Here is a 20,135-nt window from a genome sequence, read left to right on the forward strand (position 1 = left end):
ATCTATTGACGGTTGTTATTTGTAAATGTCTTTGAAATAATTAATAAAAGAACTCAATAGATTTTATTTTGACATTAACGGTTTATAAAGTTTGTTCATTGTTTCATCAATAAAATGTTTGAGCCGCGTCGTGACGCTACTTCCGGCACAACACTCGACGTGGAGAAGTGAAAATGTCAGACAGGGGAAAGAAAGATCAGACGCCTCCTCCGTTGCTGCTGATGCCAGCAAGTGGAGGGCTCACTCTAAATGCATCAGCTCCAAACGTTTTGATGCCGGTTGTACAAGCGGAGGCATCGCTATTTGAGCCAGGTAAACTCTTGAAAGAGAAAGCAGCGACCTCACTGAAGCCGGCAACAAGTCGTAAATGACGTGTAAAATATTAGGCTTATACTACACGTGTGTAGTCTGACAGATGCCTCTCCCCGCCACAGGCGTTAGTCTGTTAATATTTCAGAAATTTCGCTGACCTATTCTACCTGCTGTTTACTACCTGTGATATGTTGAGTGAATAATGAAAGCCAAACGGAATCATGTAAACATGTAGTGTAGTGCTCATGTAGGCCGGCCCCTCTTGTGCATTTAAAGGGCACACTGATACAGCACAGCCTGATCCTACCTGATGTTATAGGTCTTACGAGAGTTCCGCATGGTGGTGCTTGCACATAAGTCAAAAGTTGGGGGAATAACGTTGGTGGTTTACAGATGGCAAATGCTTCGTATGATCGAAACGAACTGTTGACACATTAGTCACAGCTTCGAGTTGCCATCCAGCACACCAGAATCGCTAAGCCCTCAGTTCAGCTATTTTTCTTCTGATTAATGGAAATACTGGAAATACTTTACTCTATGGTTATTAAAAAAACAACTAAGAATAACTGTAATTTCAAAGACAGCTTATGCTGCTGAATGCTTCAAATGCATAATAATAAGGTATATGTTGAATTCTGTGCCAGTATCTGTCTGCATTGCTTGGACAAGAGTTACCTTACTTCTTGACTTATGCGGCATTTACATTTAGAAACATCAAACTGAAAGAATGTTTACATTCTTTCTGAGATGTAAAACAAGTTGTGTATGCATATAAATATTTTCAAGCTGCTTGATTGCTAGCAGGTGGCAGGGTAGGGTTTATCAGATACTCAGCTTTTCTGATTTGTATCACTTGAATTTTAAAGGCTTGTGAGGTGGGCAAGGGGTGGGTGGGGTGTGCAAACATTTCTTTTTGCCTTTTTTAATGAATTTAGTAATAATATATGTTTCATGAATTTTCATTTTTCCACAGAAGATGAAGGAGAAGTGGATAGTTTCCTGGGACAGTCCCCTCCTATGCAACAGTCAACAGGCCAACCCTCAACATATAATTATTTCCAGCAGTCAGCTGGTAATGACCCATTTGCTCAGGTGGGGCAATCAGCAGACCCCTTCAAACACCCAGCATCAGTATCTACTCACTCCTTTACTGAACAGCCAGCCACTGGATCAGCACAGATACCTGTCACAGGGACAGGTAAAGTTTGACTATTGCTTGAATTAGCGTTTTCTTTGTTGTTTGACTATTGCTTGAATTAGCGTTTTCTTTGTTGTGTCCCTGTTGTGAATGAAAAAATCAGCAGAACATGGCATGTCTTACAAGCAAAAAGGTAGTTTGGAGAAAGTTGTAGAAATGTGAACTGAAGCAGAATAGTATCAAGGTCAGGAGCAGAGAAATCTGAACCAAATAAGCCTGACATTATATTCACACTTCAAAATTTTCAACCTGTATTCAAGAAAAGGATTAGGAAGAAGGTATCCTGCTTATCACATTTTTGTCAGGTTAGATTTAATGTTTTTTTTTTTGAGGTATATGTAAGACAGACACTGTATGTAAAATATTTGTACCCTTAATATTTTGTACTGTAATTATGGATAGTAGAAACATCCAGATATATCAGCATCAGCACAAAAATGTGTACATCTACTAGCAACAAACATTGCCATGAATATCTTCAAACATGTTTGTTTTCATTACCCAGGGGGTCCTCCTAGTGTACCTGGTCCTCCAACTACAGGTATGCATATGTTTTTTACTAGAAAGGTTTATATTAATTTGGGCTTGTTCACATTCTGACGTATTCCTATCACAAGTATGTGTGAAGGAATATGAATTCAGTGTTAAAGGAAGCTGTTCAGTTAATGGTGATGAAATAATATATAAATATATGATATTTTGTAAAAAAGGAAATTTGTATGGATTGAAATGTGTTCCAAGTTGCTCTGGACAGTACACTCATTTTAGTTCAGTTTAGTTTTAGCATCTCTTGTCAGTGATGGAAATAGTTCATTTATGACCACTGAGATTACAGGATGCATTAAACTTAACTAATGTATGGTGTTGATTTTAAAAACAGATGGTGGTATATCATTTGTAGGAAGAGATACACGGAGCAGTAAGGCTTGAAGAGTGGAATTTTAATGCAAAAAAGGAGGGAAAATCTTCAAGCGACGTGTGTTTTATGATATCTACAGAATATTGTTTCTTTCAGGTTCTGGGACAAATATGTATCGTCAACAGGGCCAGAAACTAAGATATGCTCAACCTCCGCCTGGCACGTATGCCAGTACACAGCAAAGTTTTCAGTCACCCCCAGGCCCCGGCCAGTACTTCCAGCCTCAGATGGGGCCTCCGTCAGCAATGGGGCCACCCACTGCGGTAGTACCACCCACTTCCATAGGCCCTGGTTCATTTGGCGCTTCAGCTCCTCCCCCATTGGGCACTGAGCTTCCCCCGCCACGCCGAGAGTCTGGCACTGGCTCAGGCATGTACCACCCAGTCCAACATCACTGGTGCTACAGCAAACAAGTGGAGAATAAGGAAATCTGGTTTCCCTTCACTCTGATGGACTCTATACGACTTGAAGAAGCCTTTCAGTCACGTAAATATATTTACTTAAAGTAACCGGACTACCCTAAATGACCAAAAATTTCATCCATGACTTAGTTGCTCATTCTCCCAGATTCTGGGAGTTTTATTGAATTTACAGAGGTGCTTTGAGAGATTTTTGGAAGGTAAGATAATGTCCTCCTCATGTCTGGTGACATTTATTTGCCTCCAAAATGCTTATTTGTGGTCATATTTTTAGGTCATTTTGGGTAAGTGACATTTATTTGCCTCCAAAATGCTCATTTGTGGTCATATTTTTAGGTCATTTTGGGTAAGTGCTGTGATGTAGGTTGTCCTGTTTTTGCCAGTTGTCTGTTTTTTTGTTTTTTTTTCCCATGTTGAAACAGTCAAGTTTTACAAAAATAAGTGTTGTAGTGGGTTGATAGTCATATTAGATTCTGTCTGCAATTCCCATTTAGTACATCTCTGGGCAGGTGGAACTAACTTTTTGGTTTAAATGTAGTTCAGTATGAGCCAAAAACTTTGGAGTTAAGATTACTGTACAATGTACATGTATGTGCTTAAAATTCCATCACATTTTCTCGTTTTTGAAAGGTTGGAAGGTTATTCGTGGTCAGTGTAAAAGATGTGAGAGCTTGGGATGTCAGGAGAAAGTATATTTTGCCTATTAAATTAGCTGTTTTCAAGGTTGGTCACTTGATATTTGTAAATGGTAATATTTTGTTTAAAAATAATAAATTCCAGTTTTTGTTTAAATTATTATGTTCTGGAGGAGTGATTTCTGGAGTTTTCATTTCTTAGTAAAGAAGCTCTGGCTGACCTTTACGTTGCATCTCTTTTTAGAACAAGACAATATTGTGGCCACTGACGGAGGTCGTTATGATGTAAACTTAGCCACGCGTCAGAGGATGGCTATATACTGGGAGGAACTGCCAACAGCTGTGATGCGATGTTCCTGGTTCTACAAGAGAGAGGGAGACAGCAAATATGTGCCCTACTCAGAAGAGTTTGCAGGAAGACTTGAGGTGAATTTCTGGTGACAAATCCAAAATAGGCAAACTGTACATCTGTGCCTTGGAGCCTCTGTGGAAGAGGTGGTTAGCACTGCATCACTGCGCAATGGCCCAGAAGCCTCTTACCAATGCTGTCGCTATGAGTTCAAGTCAAGCTCATGCTGGCTCCCTCTCTAGCCGTATGTTGTAAGGACTGACAGCAACCTGCCAGTGGTCATGGGTTTCCCCCAGGCTCCTTTTCCTCCCACCATAATGCAGGCCGCCAACGTGTCAGTGAAATATTCTTGAGTATGTTGTAGATCTATGCCTGGAACAACAACACACCAGAGAAACTTACATGCAGTTGCGTTGGCATACACAAGTTATTTATCCATAATTTGGAAATGTTTTGAGGTGGTCACTTGCTGGCTTAGAGGTGGTATGGCTCTGGCATCAGGGGTTCACAGAAGTTCATGTTTATGAACCGAACCACAGAATTGTTTTCTTTTTGAGGAGCTAAATGGGCTTAAAATTACAGTCAAATTAGTGAAAACGCTGACAAATATATGCATTGCACTTAGAATTGGCTTTCACTGAAAGTATTGACAAGAACTGATGAAGAACATCTCCCCAGTTACTTCACGATTTATTTAAATATGCATTGTTTAAACTTTGAAGGTAAGTGAATGACTTCCTTGGAAATTAATTGCTCCAACGAAAATCGGCTCACTCAGTTGTCGAGCATTAACTTAATCTCTTGTATCCCTGATTGCTTATGAGTTGGTCAAATGCACTGGAGAATAATTACTTTACTTTTGTTTCTTCTTGACCCAAATGAATCAAAGTGTATGCTGAAAATTGTCAGTTTGGCCAAAGTGAAATGGAAATTGGGCCAATGAGAATAAAAATGGTGTTGGCTATGTGTGCTAAACAAAGCTACCTGTGAGACTTCTCGATTGTACATTTCACAAATTGATCATACTAAAACTTCTCTCAACAGCAGTTGAGTCCATTTCTACAAATGTTGTTGATAATGTTCAGCTAGAATATTGAGTTAGGTTAATATCGCCAGAAAGTTATGTTGTGAAAGATGCCTCAAGAGAAAGGTATATTATGAAAGATGCTTCAAAATGAGGTGGATACATAACCAGTGTTTTGCAACATCACAACATGTAAACAATGACAGCTGTGATTCAAGGGCTGCCTTCCAAAACAAATTCAATTTTTGACCTTGTAAAGATTTAGTTTTTGACACCCAGATTGAGCATAGTTATTTTGGTCGACATTGAATTTATTTCTGCCACTAAATTCAGTTGTAAAGTTTAAAAACTCAGTTTTACAATGGAATACCAGTTTATAAAATCAACATGTTGTTATATGTCAGTGTAATGATACTGTATTGTAATGATACTCTATTTGGTCAGTGTAATGATTTTGTTGTTGTGGTATGATCTATCCAGGAGGAGTATAAAAACGCTCTCATGAACAATGTATGGCATAAGAGGCTGGAGTTCCCTGATGGAGAGACAATAGTGATGCACAACCCCAATGTGATAGTACACTTCCAGCCATCCTCCCAACCTGATGAGTGGGGCAATGTTCAGGTAAATGTGAGTGTTTTTTTTGCACTGAATGCTACTGCCTCTAAGCTTGGAATTTCATATGCGATCACATGCTGAACGGTCACATGCTGAACTAATAAATTTGATGCAGTTTCATGCAAAAACAATTGTGTAGTAGTTTTGATTATTCATTTTGGTTCATGGGATCACATGAATAATTATGTTGTTGGGTTATATGGGTTACTTGCCATAATAACAACTATCCATCATACAACCTAAAGGTTTTCCATTTTCGGCATTTATCAGGGTGGATTATTGTTTATTTGCTTAATATGCAAGGGCCTGTGCACTTTATATCTGTACAACATATGTTGCCATAGTAGTTAAAGGCTTACTTAGCTAAGTTAGCTTCATGAAATCGGCCCCTGCTCTGTAGTAGATGCTTTTGATCATGTTTTTTCGTCTTAATCTATAAATCAACATAACTATGTTGACTATATAGCTGTATAATACATAAGACTTGTATCACCTATGAAGAGTGCCTATTGCAATCAGAAAGTGAGGTGTTAAAAGTGTTCATGGTCTTAAGTTTAAGTGGTGAAATTAAAATGTCGCAATTCCAAACTTATGCGCTCCATTTTATTTACCTTACATAATGTTTGCGTAATGTGCTAGACGAGTAAGGTAAGAATATTTCCATGTGGTCTTCAATCTCTGCTGTAATAAATTCTGCTGTGTCAAAGCAGGAATATCCAGTTTCATGTTCATGTGTGCAGTGCTTACTGAAACTGGTTCTGTACATTTGGAATGTGTATATTAAAGGGGAAATCACTCCTGCTGAAAAGTTTGGCCAGCTTGCATGATACATGTACAGGGATGAGAATTTTCAGCTGATCAGCTAATTTTATGGGATATGAGGATTTCAAAAGTATCAAAATTTTGACCAAATTGGACCAAAGTATTCATTTGACTAATGGGGGTCAGCTACATGTAATAAAAGAAATTTCAGCTGATATTCATGGTACAGATTCTCTTCCCCGAGATGTACATGTACATCTATTCCCCATTGCTGTCAGCTTTTACATATTTACTCTCCCAAATTATTCCGCCCAACGTCTTATCTTTGCTCTGTTTATTTCCACTCAGAGTGTGTACACTTTGCCGGTGAGTCAAGTCTGGGCTACACTGTAGTGCTGGTGTTGTGCAATGGCTGAGATCAGTATCAGTTATGTTATTTCAGTTTCTAAAGCTTGGTGTAATCTTCCGTTCTTTTCATTGTCAGGTCACAAATTTGTTCTGTGTTCTTTTTGCCTCTTCACGGAAAATGGGACTGTGCATCGTTTTAATTTGTTGATATGGATAAACTATTAGGTGCATTGTATGAAAGAAATATCTGTGAACAATGCACCTAAATGCACACTCATTTTCTGACATTAGATAATTTTGAATTTGGAAAGAATTGACCATTACTGGTATATGATCTCTGTTGGAGTGCTGATCTAAATATGACCAGTACCTTTGGTGTTGGCCAATGCTTCAAATGCTTTTGCATGTAGCTTTGGTAAAACAAATAAGTTGAATAAGTTTACAAATTATTAAATATAAATCATGACTACATGCGGCTGGTTGTTAAAATGTTGTGTATTTTAGTACTTTTGCTTGTTTATTATAGAATATGTTTAGATTGTTAACAGTCTAGATAAATTTGATAAAACATTAAAGAAACAGTTTGACCATCAAATGTTAATTAAGAAATAACAAGTTTCTTAATTTTGAAACAGTATTGTCAAAGTGGCATTAAACCATAATCATTCATTCATTCTTAATTTTGAAGGTATTTTATAACTGTTTTACCATGAGCTTTCCTGCAAGCTTAGTGAAGCCAATCTTATGCAACTGTGCCTGCTTGTATCGTTACCTAAAGATGCCCTACTTTGGCTTGCTTGACATTTTATTTTAGACTGATATTTAATTCACAATACAAAAAAAAACCCTTTTGCATGCTGTAAAGATAAGTAGAAAATATTAATGATTTTTTTTTTTTTGTGTTAAATTTTCATATTTCTTTTCCAGCCTGATATTATTGTTTTTGTTACTTTGTTCATTAAAGTGAAGTGCCATTAAGCAATAAAATGCTTGTTATTACACTATTATTGGTATTCATAATGTTTGTGTAGTATGTTGATTTCCATCAACAGATGACAGTTGCACAACACTGAGCAGCATGCACCATACACATGCACTTGCGGATTAGATGCTTTTTAACTCTAGAGGCATGCAGCGCATTGCCGACAAAACATTTACCTGATTATATTGGTACACAGGGCCATCACCTAACCCGTACTCACTGTGTGCTGGTTGTACATGTGACGCCTAGCCTGAACTCTGTTCTCCTTACTTCTAGGGCGACCAGATGAGGCCACGAGTTGTGAAGAGAGGGGTGGATGATTTTGCTACAATACAGGATGGTAGGCTTTTTAGGACTCCCCGTATGTGGTGCAATCATTCATTGCGCCAGAACCATATACAAGCATAAAATATTGATAGATTCAGCAAGTGGTTCATTTAACTCGATATTGGCAAGAAAATAATTATACCGTCTTTAGGCAGTAGCTGTGAACCAGCAGAGAAATTTAATATTTCAAAACTGGACGACATTATAAGAGGAAAGACAACTGTACGTGTGTGTGGGTAAAGTATCCCCAGTAATGTTTAGAAAGCATACCTTCTGATTTTTTTGATGTTATACAGCCAGTGTATTAGGAAGCAAAAAAACATTCATCAAGAAAATTTAAGCTGCAGCCATGTTGTCTGTTTTAACCAATCAGGCACAAGTTTTTTCTTTAAGCTGAGACTGCACCTGTTTCCTCTTTGGTGTCATGCAAACTTAATTTTGCCTTTCTGCCACATAGACTGACTAGCACAGAGTTTGAGTGACTTGTTTTTCTGGTTTCTCTAATATTGTGTATTCCAATACCTTGTAAGAATTCCACATTAGAAGTAGATTTATGGAGTTCCATGTACCAAGCTATTTATGTTTCCACCCATCATCCAAAATACCCTATTTCTTCTAAAATTTGGGACACCTGGTCTTCTTATTTTAGCCAATATATATGTAATTCTAGCAGGAATATTGAGTTCCTTTTTTCTTGCATGGTTAGACCAATTAATGAACAACATAACCATATCTTTACTTTTCCAAAAAGGCTGGTAAAGAAATGTAACACCAGTAATATTCGTCCCAAATTTTGTTAGAATTAGGGTAACTAAAGTTTTAATTTCTGCTGTCTTTTCTTTTAATTAGAATTTACCAAATAAACATTTACCAAATCCCTGAAGCTGTAACTAATTATACTTGTGTCTGTTTACCTGATACAGGTGAACCTCCCACGATTGATCATCTGGTGTTTGTGGTACATGGTATAGGCCCTGGCTGTGATATGAGGTTCAGGAGTATTGTTGAATGTGGTAGGTACATGTATGTTTAGTGCTTTACCTGATACAGGTGAGCCATCCACGATTGATCACCAGGTGTTCATGATACATGATGTAGGCCCTGGCTGTGATATGAGGTTCAGGAGTATTGTTGAATGTGGTAGGTACATGTATGTTTAGTGCTTTACCTGATATAGGTGAGCCTCCCACGATTGATCACCGGGTGTTTATGATACATGATATATGCGCTTGGCTGTGATATGAGGTTCAGGAGTATTGTTGAATGTGGTAGGTACATGTATGTTTAGTGCTTTACCTGATATAGATGAGCCTCCCATGATTGATCACCGGGTGTTTATGATACATGATATATGCGCTTGGCTGTGATATGAGGTTCAGGAGTATTGTTGAATGTGGTAGGTACATGTATGTTTAGTGCTTTACCTGATATAGGTGAGCCCCCACAATTGATCACCGGGTGTTCATGATACATGATGTATGCCCTGGCTGTGATATGAGGTTGAGGAGTATTGTTGAATGTGGTAGATACATGTATGTTTAGTGCTTTACCTGATACAGGTGAGCCACCACGATTGATCACCAGGTGTTCATGATACATGATGTATGCCCTGGCTGTGATATGAGGTTGAGGAGTATTGTTGAATGTGGTAGATACATGTATGTTTAGTGCTTTACCTGATACAGGTGAGCCATCCACGATTGATCACCAGGTGTTTGTGGTACATGATGTAGGCCTTGGCTGTGATATGAGGTTGAGGAGTATTGTTGAATGTGGTAGATACATGTATGTTTAGTGCTTTACCTGATACAGGTGAGCCATCCACGATTGATCACCAGGTGTTCATGATACATGATGTATGCCCTGGCTGTGATATGAGGTTGAGGAGTATTGTTGAATGTGGTAGATACATGTATGTTTAGTGCTTTACCTGATACAGGTGAGCCATCCACGATTGATCACCAGGTGTTTGTGGTACATGATGTAGGCCTTGGCTGTGACATGAGGTTCAGGAGTATTGTTGAATGTGGTAGATACATGTATGTTTAGTGCTTTACCTGATACAGGTGAGCCTCCCACAATTGATCACCAGGTGTTTGTGGTACATGTTGTAGGCCTTGGCTGTGATATGAGGTTCAGGAGTATTGTTAAATGTGTTATTACTGGTACGTGGATTCAGGTACTTGTACATGGATCCTGCAGCTGTCAGTAACATGACAGTAGAACAGAGAAAAGCTGTTATGTAAGATTTCGCAAATTGAGCTGTAGAAGTAAAAAGCAAAGCTGTAGCTCTTGCTTATTGTTGTGTGTTTATTAAATTTGTGGACCTGTAGGGAACTGAATGCCGATGGTTCGCTTTAAATTCTCAGCACATGCAGTTTATGATTATCTTACTACTGTTATTACATGTATATTTTTCTCCCAGAATAAGAGTTCATATGTATCTGTTTCAATCTTAGGTTTATGATACAATCTGTTTAAGATCGCTCAGATCAAGACAGTTTCAAAATTAACTAAGGTCACACCACAACAAACTAGAAGAGATTTGCTACATTTTGTTTTTGTTTTCACTTTATCTGTAGATAATTTAGCATTTGTTTGATATAAACTTGGTCAGTTGGAGCACAACCACGACTGTTATTTTCAGGTTTCCTCTGACCGCATGTATTGCATTGTTTCAGTTGATGACTTCAGAGCACTCTCTCTAACACTGCTCACCACACACTTTGCTCAGTACATGAGTGAAGGTAGGATTGGCCGGGTGGAGTTCCTACCTGTTCATTGGCACAAAGCTCTACATGGTGATGCCACAGGAGTTGACCAGTACGTCTCTACTCTCATCAATATATCAGGAATGTACACAGCTGTGCAGGAAAATAATTAAATACTGGAGATTGATTTACAAATATAAGGCAGTATTCAGTGCAGTATGATGGGATAAAGGAATAGAAAGAGCCCTTAATTTTATTGTATATCCGCATAGCTGAATTTAAGTGAATAATGAAAGAATGTTTTGAAGGTTTGTGAAGATGGGTTTCAGTGCCCTAAATTGAGACCTTAAAACACCTATAATATTGTGTCCGAATACTCCGGTTTAACTTATATTTTGTCTTTAAGTGAAGATTTTGCTGTAAAAAAAGCACATCTGTAAGTCATGTTTTTGAATGTATTTTTCTCTACAGAAGGCTGAAAGCTATAACCCTTCCAAGTACGGGTAAATTGAGGCACTTTGTGAATGACACCTTACTCGACATACTCTTCTACACCAGCCCCACATACTGCCAGGTAGGTAATGTCAATCAAACTGTCATAAAACTGGAGGTTTCAGTGCTGCAAAATTGGCAAGTTTCTTTTTGCTTCACACCATTCCATCAAGATCACTAGATGATTTTTTCTTCTTTATTCAAGGGACCTACGTGGCTCAGTTGGTTAGCGCGCTTACCAATGCGGTCGCTGTGAGTTCAAGTCCAGCTCATGCTGGCTTAATCTCCGGTCGTACGTGGGAAGGTCTGTCAGCAACCTGTGGATGGTTGTGGGTTTCCACCGGGTCCTGCCCTGTTTCCTCCCACCATAATGCTGGCCGCCGTCGTATAAGTGAAATATTCTTAGTACGGCGTAAAACACCAATCAAATAAATAAATAAATAAATCTTTATTCAAGACAAGCTCCAGCTGGATGCACCAGTTGTGTTCATCAAATTTCTATCAGGATCTGATTGTTTCTCACAAGCCAATTATATTACTTGTAATATGTACCATTACCTTTCAGTTTTAGCGGAAAACTTCAGATTGGTATGCTTTAATAACTTTTTAAAAAACTTTACAGGGTAGGGGAGGTGACAGAATGAATGGAGCACATTTTAGTTCTATGATGTAATTAGATTATTTATAAGAGGCACTCATTCTAATTGTTTGATGTGTGCATGTTGTGTTTTCAGACAATTTCTGATACTGTTGGCAAGGAGATGAACCGTCTATTGCTACTTTTTCGAGAGAGGAATCCAACCTTCAAGGGGACTGTGTCAGTGTCTGGCCACAGCCTGGGTATGTATATTGCTTACTCTGTGATGACACACATTGTGAGTATTGTCTGCAAAGAAAGAGTGGATGTAGAGAAGATACAAATTGTGAAACAAAATTCAATGTCTTTGATCTAAAACATTTCCCAAGTATAAAATATTTACTAAATTGTTTGTCTCAAAATAACTTTTTTTGACTTGATTGCAACACCAGTTAATCATATAAAAACCATTTTCATGTTGAAAATTAGGTACTCGTCAGCCTATTAATCGCTGAAAAATGCTGTTTGTTGTGATATACAGGAGTACAAAGTGGGGAACTATTAAATTTTTTTTTTCTCTTCTGACATGTAGAAAAGGTTTATTTCATGGCCATTTACTGAAATTTGTAAGTGTGTCTATGCTTAGGCCTGATTGGTTGGCTACTCTTAAATGAATTTGGTTGATTCGCCATCGAGAATCCTGTACTTTGTTGAGGATTGAGGGAAATCGTACCATAAATGCTTGTTTAAAGTGCCACTTCTAAAGAATCTAAGTTGAATAATAGTAGTTAACACCTACAAGTGAAAAGTCCTCGAAAAAAAACATGTTCAGCAGTTTCTCTAACGTTTTCTGGATATGAAGACCAATCAGGCTTACATGACATGGAGTAAGGCGGTTATGCTGGAAGGATGTGTGAGCATGTGAAAGTATCCATCATTCGTGGTTGTACAGCAGCAGTGGGTGTAGCCAAGTATTGCATTAAGTCACACCAAGCAAATTTGGAAATGACAAAAAACTTATGTTATTGTACTGTCCATCGAAACTGAAGACAGCGGTTTTAATTTTTTCAGAATTTAGGATAGCCATTCAGACTATCTCAGTTTTTATCGTTTATCGTTATCGTTGTTTGTTGCAGGTTCTTGTATTCTGTTTGACCTGCTTCAGCATCAGAAGGATGAGAAAGCTACACTGTTACCAGAACCCATTCCTCCCCCTCAGGATGTGCCGAAAACAGATTCTACTACAGAGGTCAGTGTTCACAATTATTTATACCAGGATTCAGCATCTTCTGGTGCATCCAGTTTACCTCATCTCATGTTCTTAAGGTCTTTCTCTGGCTATTTCTTGAGCACAAAGGGATTTAATGGCTTTAGTTATCAATTTAAAAAGCATAAACTTGATTGAATAACATTGTGAAATAAATGATATTATCAATGCGTACACTTTAACACTTCACATTTAGCCTTAACACATGCTGTATGGATTGGTACACCCTGTATCCTTGCTCTGTTATCAAGTTTATTGTTGATAAATTCACTGTTTCTTTGTTGGGTGAAAAAAATGTAATCTTTGTTTAAGGGGAAGTATAGAACACCATGTTTTGTGCCTTGCTGGATGTTTTGCCCACTTTCATACATTGTGGTATAAGCTTAGAAAAAGTTAGTCCTTGATTTATACGTACTATATTTGTGTTGATATTCACAGGTGGCAGCTCAGAGTTTTGATGAGCCTTTAGAACCTGAGATGACATTAGAGGAGCTGTTAGAGAAAGTGGGATTACAGGATAAATTTCAACTATTCCAGGATGAACAAATTGACATGGAATCATTGGTAAATTCAAATTTTAAAACATTGCTCACATCTTACATTAGAAAAGTTACTCTCTTTCTTCTATACATGGACTTTACAGCGAACAATTTGTGCACGCCAATCAAGTAAGTCAATAAATAAATGATATTAAAAAATAATATATACTGATTGCTGAGTGAAGACGTTTTCATGTTTCTTAACTATTATAGTACTAAATTTCTCACTCCCCTTTCCTGATGAATTTTTCTCACCTTCAATTTATATCAAAAGCATTTTATAGGAAAGTTTTAAACAAGATGAAATTGAGTGTGTGTTCTTTTGTTCTGTAGGTCATGTGTAGTGACTCAGATCTGAAAGACTTGGGCTTACCTATGGGCCCCAGGAAAAAACTCACTGGTATTCTGAGAGAAGAACAACAGAAAAAGGTAGGTGAAGTAAGGTTGGGATAAGATTTCTGTGCTTTGTGCTGATCAGTAAATTAGTTAAAATTTGGCTGTTCAGCGTCCAAACAGATTCATACAGGGTAGGTGTATTTATTTGGCTGAAAGACTGCAAGAGATATAGATAGTTAGTCTTCGGTAACACGGTACATCACATATTTCTGTTGGAAATATATACATGGGTGTGTATTTGGATGCTGTTAAGCTGTGTCTAACCTCAAAGCTCAAACCCTGGTCATATTACTGCTTATTAAGTATGGGTAGTTGTGATTCTTTTTTTGCATAAGATTTGCTAGAGATTATGACATTCTAACTGTAAGTTATGTTTGAAACAACCTTTTAGAAGCTACTTATGAACTGAGCCTACCATTGCCTGATTATTGTTCACAGGCATGGCGGAAGGAAGTGGCAGAGAGGAAGCTGGCTGAGGAGAAAAGGAGACAGGAGGAGGAGGAGGCCAGAAGGAAAGCGCAAGAGGAGGCTTTTGCTCAGCAACAGTCTTCTGAGGATCAGTTACTAGAGAGGTGAGCACAATGGTACAGAAGTGGTAATCAGATCCTTGAGAATTAGACAAAATGGTACAGAAGTTGTAATCTGACAATTTTCATTCTACTAGTGATCAAGTATTTGAGAGATAGTACAGTAGTACAGAAGTGAAGCAAATCGACCATTTCTGCGGAAGTGCAAAAATTTGAATTCTAAAACAGTGAACAGTAACTGCTGCTAATGAAATTAAGCCAGGTGTTCTCCACCAACAATCAAAACAGCATATTCTTTGGCAAAATGTCATTTTCTGAAAATGGGTCTGACTTATTTATTTCCAGTCCTGAGACCTTTCTATCGTTACGTGTAGTATGTGCATGAAAAAAATAAATAAATGAAATCATGAAATTTTTTGTCTATATTTTTCAGCACATCACGAACATCAAGTGTCTCAGTGGAGTATCTCTATGGCACCGCGGGCACTGGCCAGCCATTTGTGTTATATCCTAAACTGTCTTTCTCACCAGCAGCATTCTTTGCCTTGGGATCTCCCATTGGAGTGTTTCTAGCTATACGAGGCATAGCTGAAATTGGAGAGGAATTTAGACTGCCAACTTGCCCAAGATTGTTAAATATATTTCATCCTGTAAGTGAGAGATTTATATGTTTTCTGTGATTTCTTGGTTAAAATAAATTCAGACAAATGTTGTGAGTTTCTTTGTAATTTTTCATCTTTGAAGTGAAAAATTTTGTTTGTAATTACAAAGGAATGTTTAGCCTGGCACTAATAGCAACAATATACAAGATAAAAATTGAAGTTTTTTTAAAACTATCTATATTTTTAGTGTTCTGCCATTCAGAAAGTGGGTGGAGGTTTCTGAATAAATGTGTGGTAGAATATGGAAAGTCTCCTGTTTAATCTCAGTAAACCTCTCTCTTGTTTTTTTCATGGCCGTCGTTACAGTTTGATCCTGTGGTGAGTGTCTTGTTTTATTCTGTCGTCGTAGTTTATTGTAATTTTAGTGCTGGAGGAGTTGTTATGTCTTCACTCTTTCACAAAGTATGTGAAATCTCTATTTAAGGTTCATCCCAAGTTATTACAACCTGCATGGCATTTTTTTCTTTCTCACATGTACAGTTTGCTTGGAAATGTAGCACTTTTTTGTTGATATTGGTAATTGTAAATCCTGAAGATGCTTCCAATCACTTTTCAGACTCAAGTTGTTGATCCATTGATTTTTCAGGCCTACAGATTAGAGCCTCTGGTAAACCCTTCCTCCTCTACAGTTAAGCCAGTGCTGATGCCTCATCACAAAGGCAGAAAGAGACTTCACCTGGGTTAGTGCAGACAGAAATGCTGCCCTGCTTGTCCTAGATTAGATAGTTACAGTTTACAAACAAGTGTGTTATTGAATTGTTGAAAATCCTCAAGAAAAATTTGAGTAAATTCAACCACTATCAAAGTGCATGGTAAAGCGTTGGAGGAATATCAGGTTATTTTATCATTTCTGTGAAGTTCATATTTGTTTTATTTTACATTTGATTGGTGTTTTACACCGTGTTTGCATGTGTGTATCCCTATCTCTACATTAAATTTCCATCTTCAAACTCGTATGAGTTGTATTTTCAAAAAAGCATCTACAGTTGTATTTGATCAAATTTTTGGCAGATTTAGTATGGTGCCTTACTTCTGGCACGCCAGGTTTCCTCCACCCTAATAAATAACTACTGTATCTCACCTAAAGTTTGGTATGTACCTATGCACTGTCAAAGGCACATAAAGGGTCTTAATATAATGCTTTTGATGCCAACATCTATTTTTTTCTGATAAGAAATTAATCAAACTTCACAAAAAATGCGTAGGTGGCACTGTCAGGTGGATGAATCAATCAGAATCATCAAAATGTTTCAACTTTAGGTGAATTACAGTGTATTATGATAAAAGTTATCCCGCACTAATGATGTGGTTAAACCTCAAGATGAGTTTCGTTAGTTTTGACGATAAAACATTAAGCGGCCATTTCTGCTTCTGTTACCTTTTTCAGAACTTCGTGAAAGTTTGACTCGAGTCGGAGCTGACCTAAAGCAGCGTATTGTGGAGAGCGTGAAGAGCACCTGGCACACCATCCACGAGTTTGCAATGGCCCATCGTGGTGCTGAGAAGAACGTTGAGGAAGAGGTGGACAATGTGCTGAAGGAAATGGCCAAGGCTGAGGAGGAAAAGGCAGAGACGGCTTGTAAGATGTGGCCAATGTCCGTCTACACTTGCAGTATTTGTTACTAATCTAGGGGTTACCATATTGCCCTGAGGATGAAATTTCGTAGTTAGTATACATGTAGTGAAAACTTGAAGACCAATATCAAGGAAAAAACACAGATGTGTGATCAGTTATGTTTTAATCGATTGACTGTGTATATATGGTCTATGTTATAATCCATGTGTGGTATGATGGCCACTCAACTTCTGCTTTACTGAACAATATGCTTAGGAGTTGCCATTTTGCTGCACATGTGTCTTGCTCAATCTGTAGTGCCACACCACGTTGACTTTATTTGAGTTATAATATACATGGCCAATTAATGAAAGTTGTTCATACATGTATGTGATGAATACTATTTGAAGTACACATTTTCCTCTCAGTGCTCTTCATTTTTGTAAATTTGTGTTATCTCCGGTTGGCTACATCTGTAATACATTCATGATTCTACAAACAGGTGTATAGATTAAAATCAAACTTTGAGCTTAAAACTAGTGTGCTAAAGATGTACTTTGTTCTTCTTGCTCTGTTTGCAGCTATAGCTTCCAGCCATGATGAAGACATCAGTATGGGAGTTTTAAACGAGGGCAAGAGAATTGACTATGTCCTACAGGAGAAGCCCATTGAGAGTTTTAATGATTACCTATTTGCCCTTGCAAGTCATGCGTGCTATTGGTGAGCAAGATACTCATTCAGTGAATAAAACCCATAGTAAAATTATTCTTCTATGGAAGCTTGCTAATTAGGGGTTCATGGCTGGCAGCCCTATTGTAATTGTTTGGATTACTCATTATTATTACGGTTATTATTATTCCTCGGGATTTTGTCGTTGAGTTGCAGAAAAATTCGTAAGACATAAAAAGCTGAAATTTTAAGACATGAGAGGCCTAGGCCTATACCTGTGCGCCATAACTTTTGGTGACGATGGGTCACGTGACGTGGTGGCCATATTGGATTTTGTCCAAAAACCCGACCCTTCTTTAAAAAACATCTTCTGGAGAACAGCTGGACCAATTTGCTTAAAATTTTACTGAATGTTGTCCATTGGTGTACCATTTTAGCTTGCAAAGCTCAATTTAGTTAAATCTTTTTTAAATTTTTTTTGTAAATGATGCATTTTTAGTGTGTTTACAGTGTAAATATGCAAATTAGGATACTTTTGAAAAAAATTTGATACCATATATCCCATAGAGAGCCCAATAAAGTTTGAGAAAGAAATTAGAATCCAGTCGCTATCTTGAAAAAGGCAAAATATGAACATGTAATAAAAATTTCTGATTTCAGTGAGCAAGGAATTTAGTCACAAGTTATTTAGCATGCTGAACATGAATATGTGCTTCGCTTATTCCTAGGTGAAATAGTTTTCTGTATAATGAAGGAAAACCATCCCCAGATGTGCCCCATTTAAATAACATGGGCCATGTTAAAGGTATTATTTATCTGTTTTTGTGAGTGTTTGATCAATTGACTTGATATTTTGCAGTGAAATTCCCCCATACCTGAAGTTGTGCAATGGCCCATTCCGGTTTTTCCTTGTCACATGGTTTGGCAGCCATATTGCATTTTATATGAAATCGTTTTAAATATCTTCTCAAGACCCACTGTTTGGGTTGGCCTGAAATTCAATATGCAGGTAGCTCATTGGTAGTGACAATAAGTTTTTTTGAAAAAATTTTTGACTTTCGTCACGACTATTTTTTAAATTTCAATTTTTGTATTTTTTGTCCATCTTTGTAACTTTTGAGATTTAGTGCTAAAACTAAATTTAGTTACGCAAATTTAATGACCCGTAATTCGAGAACTATGGGAGCTACAGATGTGAAACTTGCACCAAATTACAGCCCAAGACATGTTCTTTCTGCAGAATGGAGACGGATTTGAGCTATGATCAATAGTTTTCTTGCTAAATTTATGTAAACGAAGTAACCAATTCGAGAGATACAAATTGGAGCCCATTGATTTAACCTAGAGACATATATCGAGCATATGTTCTTTTGAACAATAAATGTTGATATAAACTTTTTGCATGGCCAGTCAGTGTAGGTTTTGCATGTATTTCCAAGATTTTGCTTTGTTTTACACAAACCGTGCTTTCTTTGCTCTATGCTAACCAGGCCTTGGTGATTGACAGATATCTACATATATACTGGTCCAAGTGTTCGCTCTTTGACAAGGGCTGAGCTATTAGAAAAAAAAAAGTTATTTGTAAAGAAAAGGCATGTGGAAATTTTAAGTGACAATTGTGACTGCCTTTTGGACTTAGTTACATATATAATAGAGGGGATGGAAGGGGAGATGCTGTCAAAATTTTCCTCAAGTTGACCTAATTACTGAAGGATTTCAACACTGTCTCCCGGCTGTGTGGTATGATGCAGATGTGTCTCAGGCAGTTCAACGGCAAAGATGAATGACATCAGGAAATTGATGTTAGGCAGATCTCTCCAGACTTGTATCGGTCCTGCCGGTCAGTCATGTCAGAGTTCGATCCCAGCTTACTGAATTTGTCATGTGATTAAAATTTTCTGAATTTTAATATATTAAGTACGCGGCTTGGCGTAGTTTGATGTTCTGATCACGAATCTGGTCTGTTTTCTCTGATGCACAGTTTTGTCGCGAATTGCGATTCGGGTTGTGTGATGCAACCTTGCAGCAGTTTTGTAAGATAAGCCCCTGATACTCAGTTAGGTTTTGTGATTTTCTCAGACACCACTTTAACCTCAATGAGGAAGTACTTATAAATGAAAAATAATTAATTTTTTTATTTTCTGTTTTCACAGGGAATCTGAAGACACAGTGCTAATGGTTCTGAAGGAGATCTACGCGCCCTATGGTATCAGCCCATTCATGCCCGGCCCTGATGGCAACAAAGGGCAGCTTGTACCACCTCCACCCACAAGTTTTCCTCGCCCGCAAACAGGACCACCTCCCCCAATGCTGAGCCAGGTTCAACCACCCATGACCCAGGTCAACAGTGGCTTCTCTCAGCCACCAATGCAACCATCACGGGGGCCTCCCCATCCCCAGAACGCTACAGTAGGCCCACCACCTACTAGTGGCTTCGTGAGGACAAAACCACAATAATGGATCTAACTACACTGGGAACCCTATTGAAAACCGTGGACTGGAAAGATAGCAGAATAGATGAGAGTGGACTGGAAAGATAGCAGAATAGATGAGAGATGAATGACATGAACAGCTTGTTAGGCCTATTGTAATTCTTCAACCTGTTTGCATGATTGAAAAGTGTTTATGGAAGTATATTTTGAAGGCATTATTCTGTGTATACTGATAAAATTATTCTTTTTGTGAAGCCCTCAAATTGGCCAATCCAGCCAATGTATTTTGTCCCCAAAAATGTACATAAATTACACTGAAAAGTTGCTATTTCATACATGTATGTGAAAAGGTTGAGGAATTAGAGTATAACAATGAGCATCTTGTATCCTGTCAGTCACATGGCTGTTGAAATTG

The 20,135-nt window shown here is 37.9% G+C and overlaps 1 protein-coding gene across 1 annotated transcript; it reads left to right on the top strand.

Moving 5' to 3' along the window:
* Window positions 1-167: 167 nt before the first annotated feature.
* LOC135466496 (phospholipase DDHD2-like) lies at window positions 168-19,778 on the top strand. Its single transcript, XM_064744010.1, has 22 exons — window positions 168-312; window positions 1,286-1,510; window positions 2,016-2,051; window positions 2,526-2,915; window positions 3,728-3,909; window positions 5,337-5,486; window positions 6,585-6,602; window positions 7,843-7,906; window positions 8,817-8,906; window positions 10,575-10,716; window positions 11,076-11,178; window positions 11,831-11,936; window positions 12,810-12,922; window positions 13,379-13,504; window positions 13,813-13,908; window positions 14,314-14,447; window positions 14,836-15,052; window positions 15,371-15,382; window positions 15,651-15,744; window positions 16,452-16,643; window positions 17,201-17,339; window positions 19,442-19,778. Exons 1-22 carry the CDS (start codon window positions 174-176, stop codon window positions 19,743-19,745), a joined length of 3,072 nt encoding a protein of 1,023 aa, XP_064600080.1. The 5' UTR covers window positions 168-173; the 3' UTR covers window positions 19,746-19,778.
* Window positions 19,779-20,135: the final 357 nt, after the last annotated feature.

The sequence above is a fragment of the Liolophura sinensis genome, chromosome 6, assembly GCF_032854445.1.
Source record: "Liolophura sinensis isolate JHLJ2023 chromosome 6, CUHK_Ljap_v2, whole genome shotgun sequence".
In the NCBI taxonomy this organism is placed as follows: Eukaryota; Metazoa; Mollusca; class Polyplacophora; order Chitonida; family Chitonidae; genus Liolophura; species Liolophura sinensis.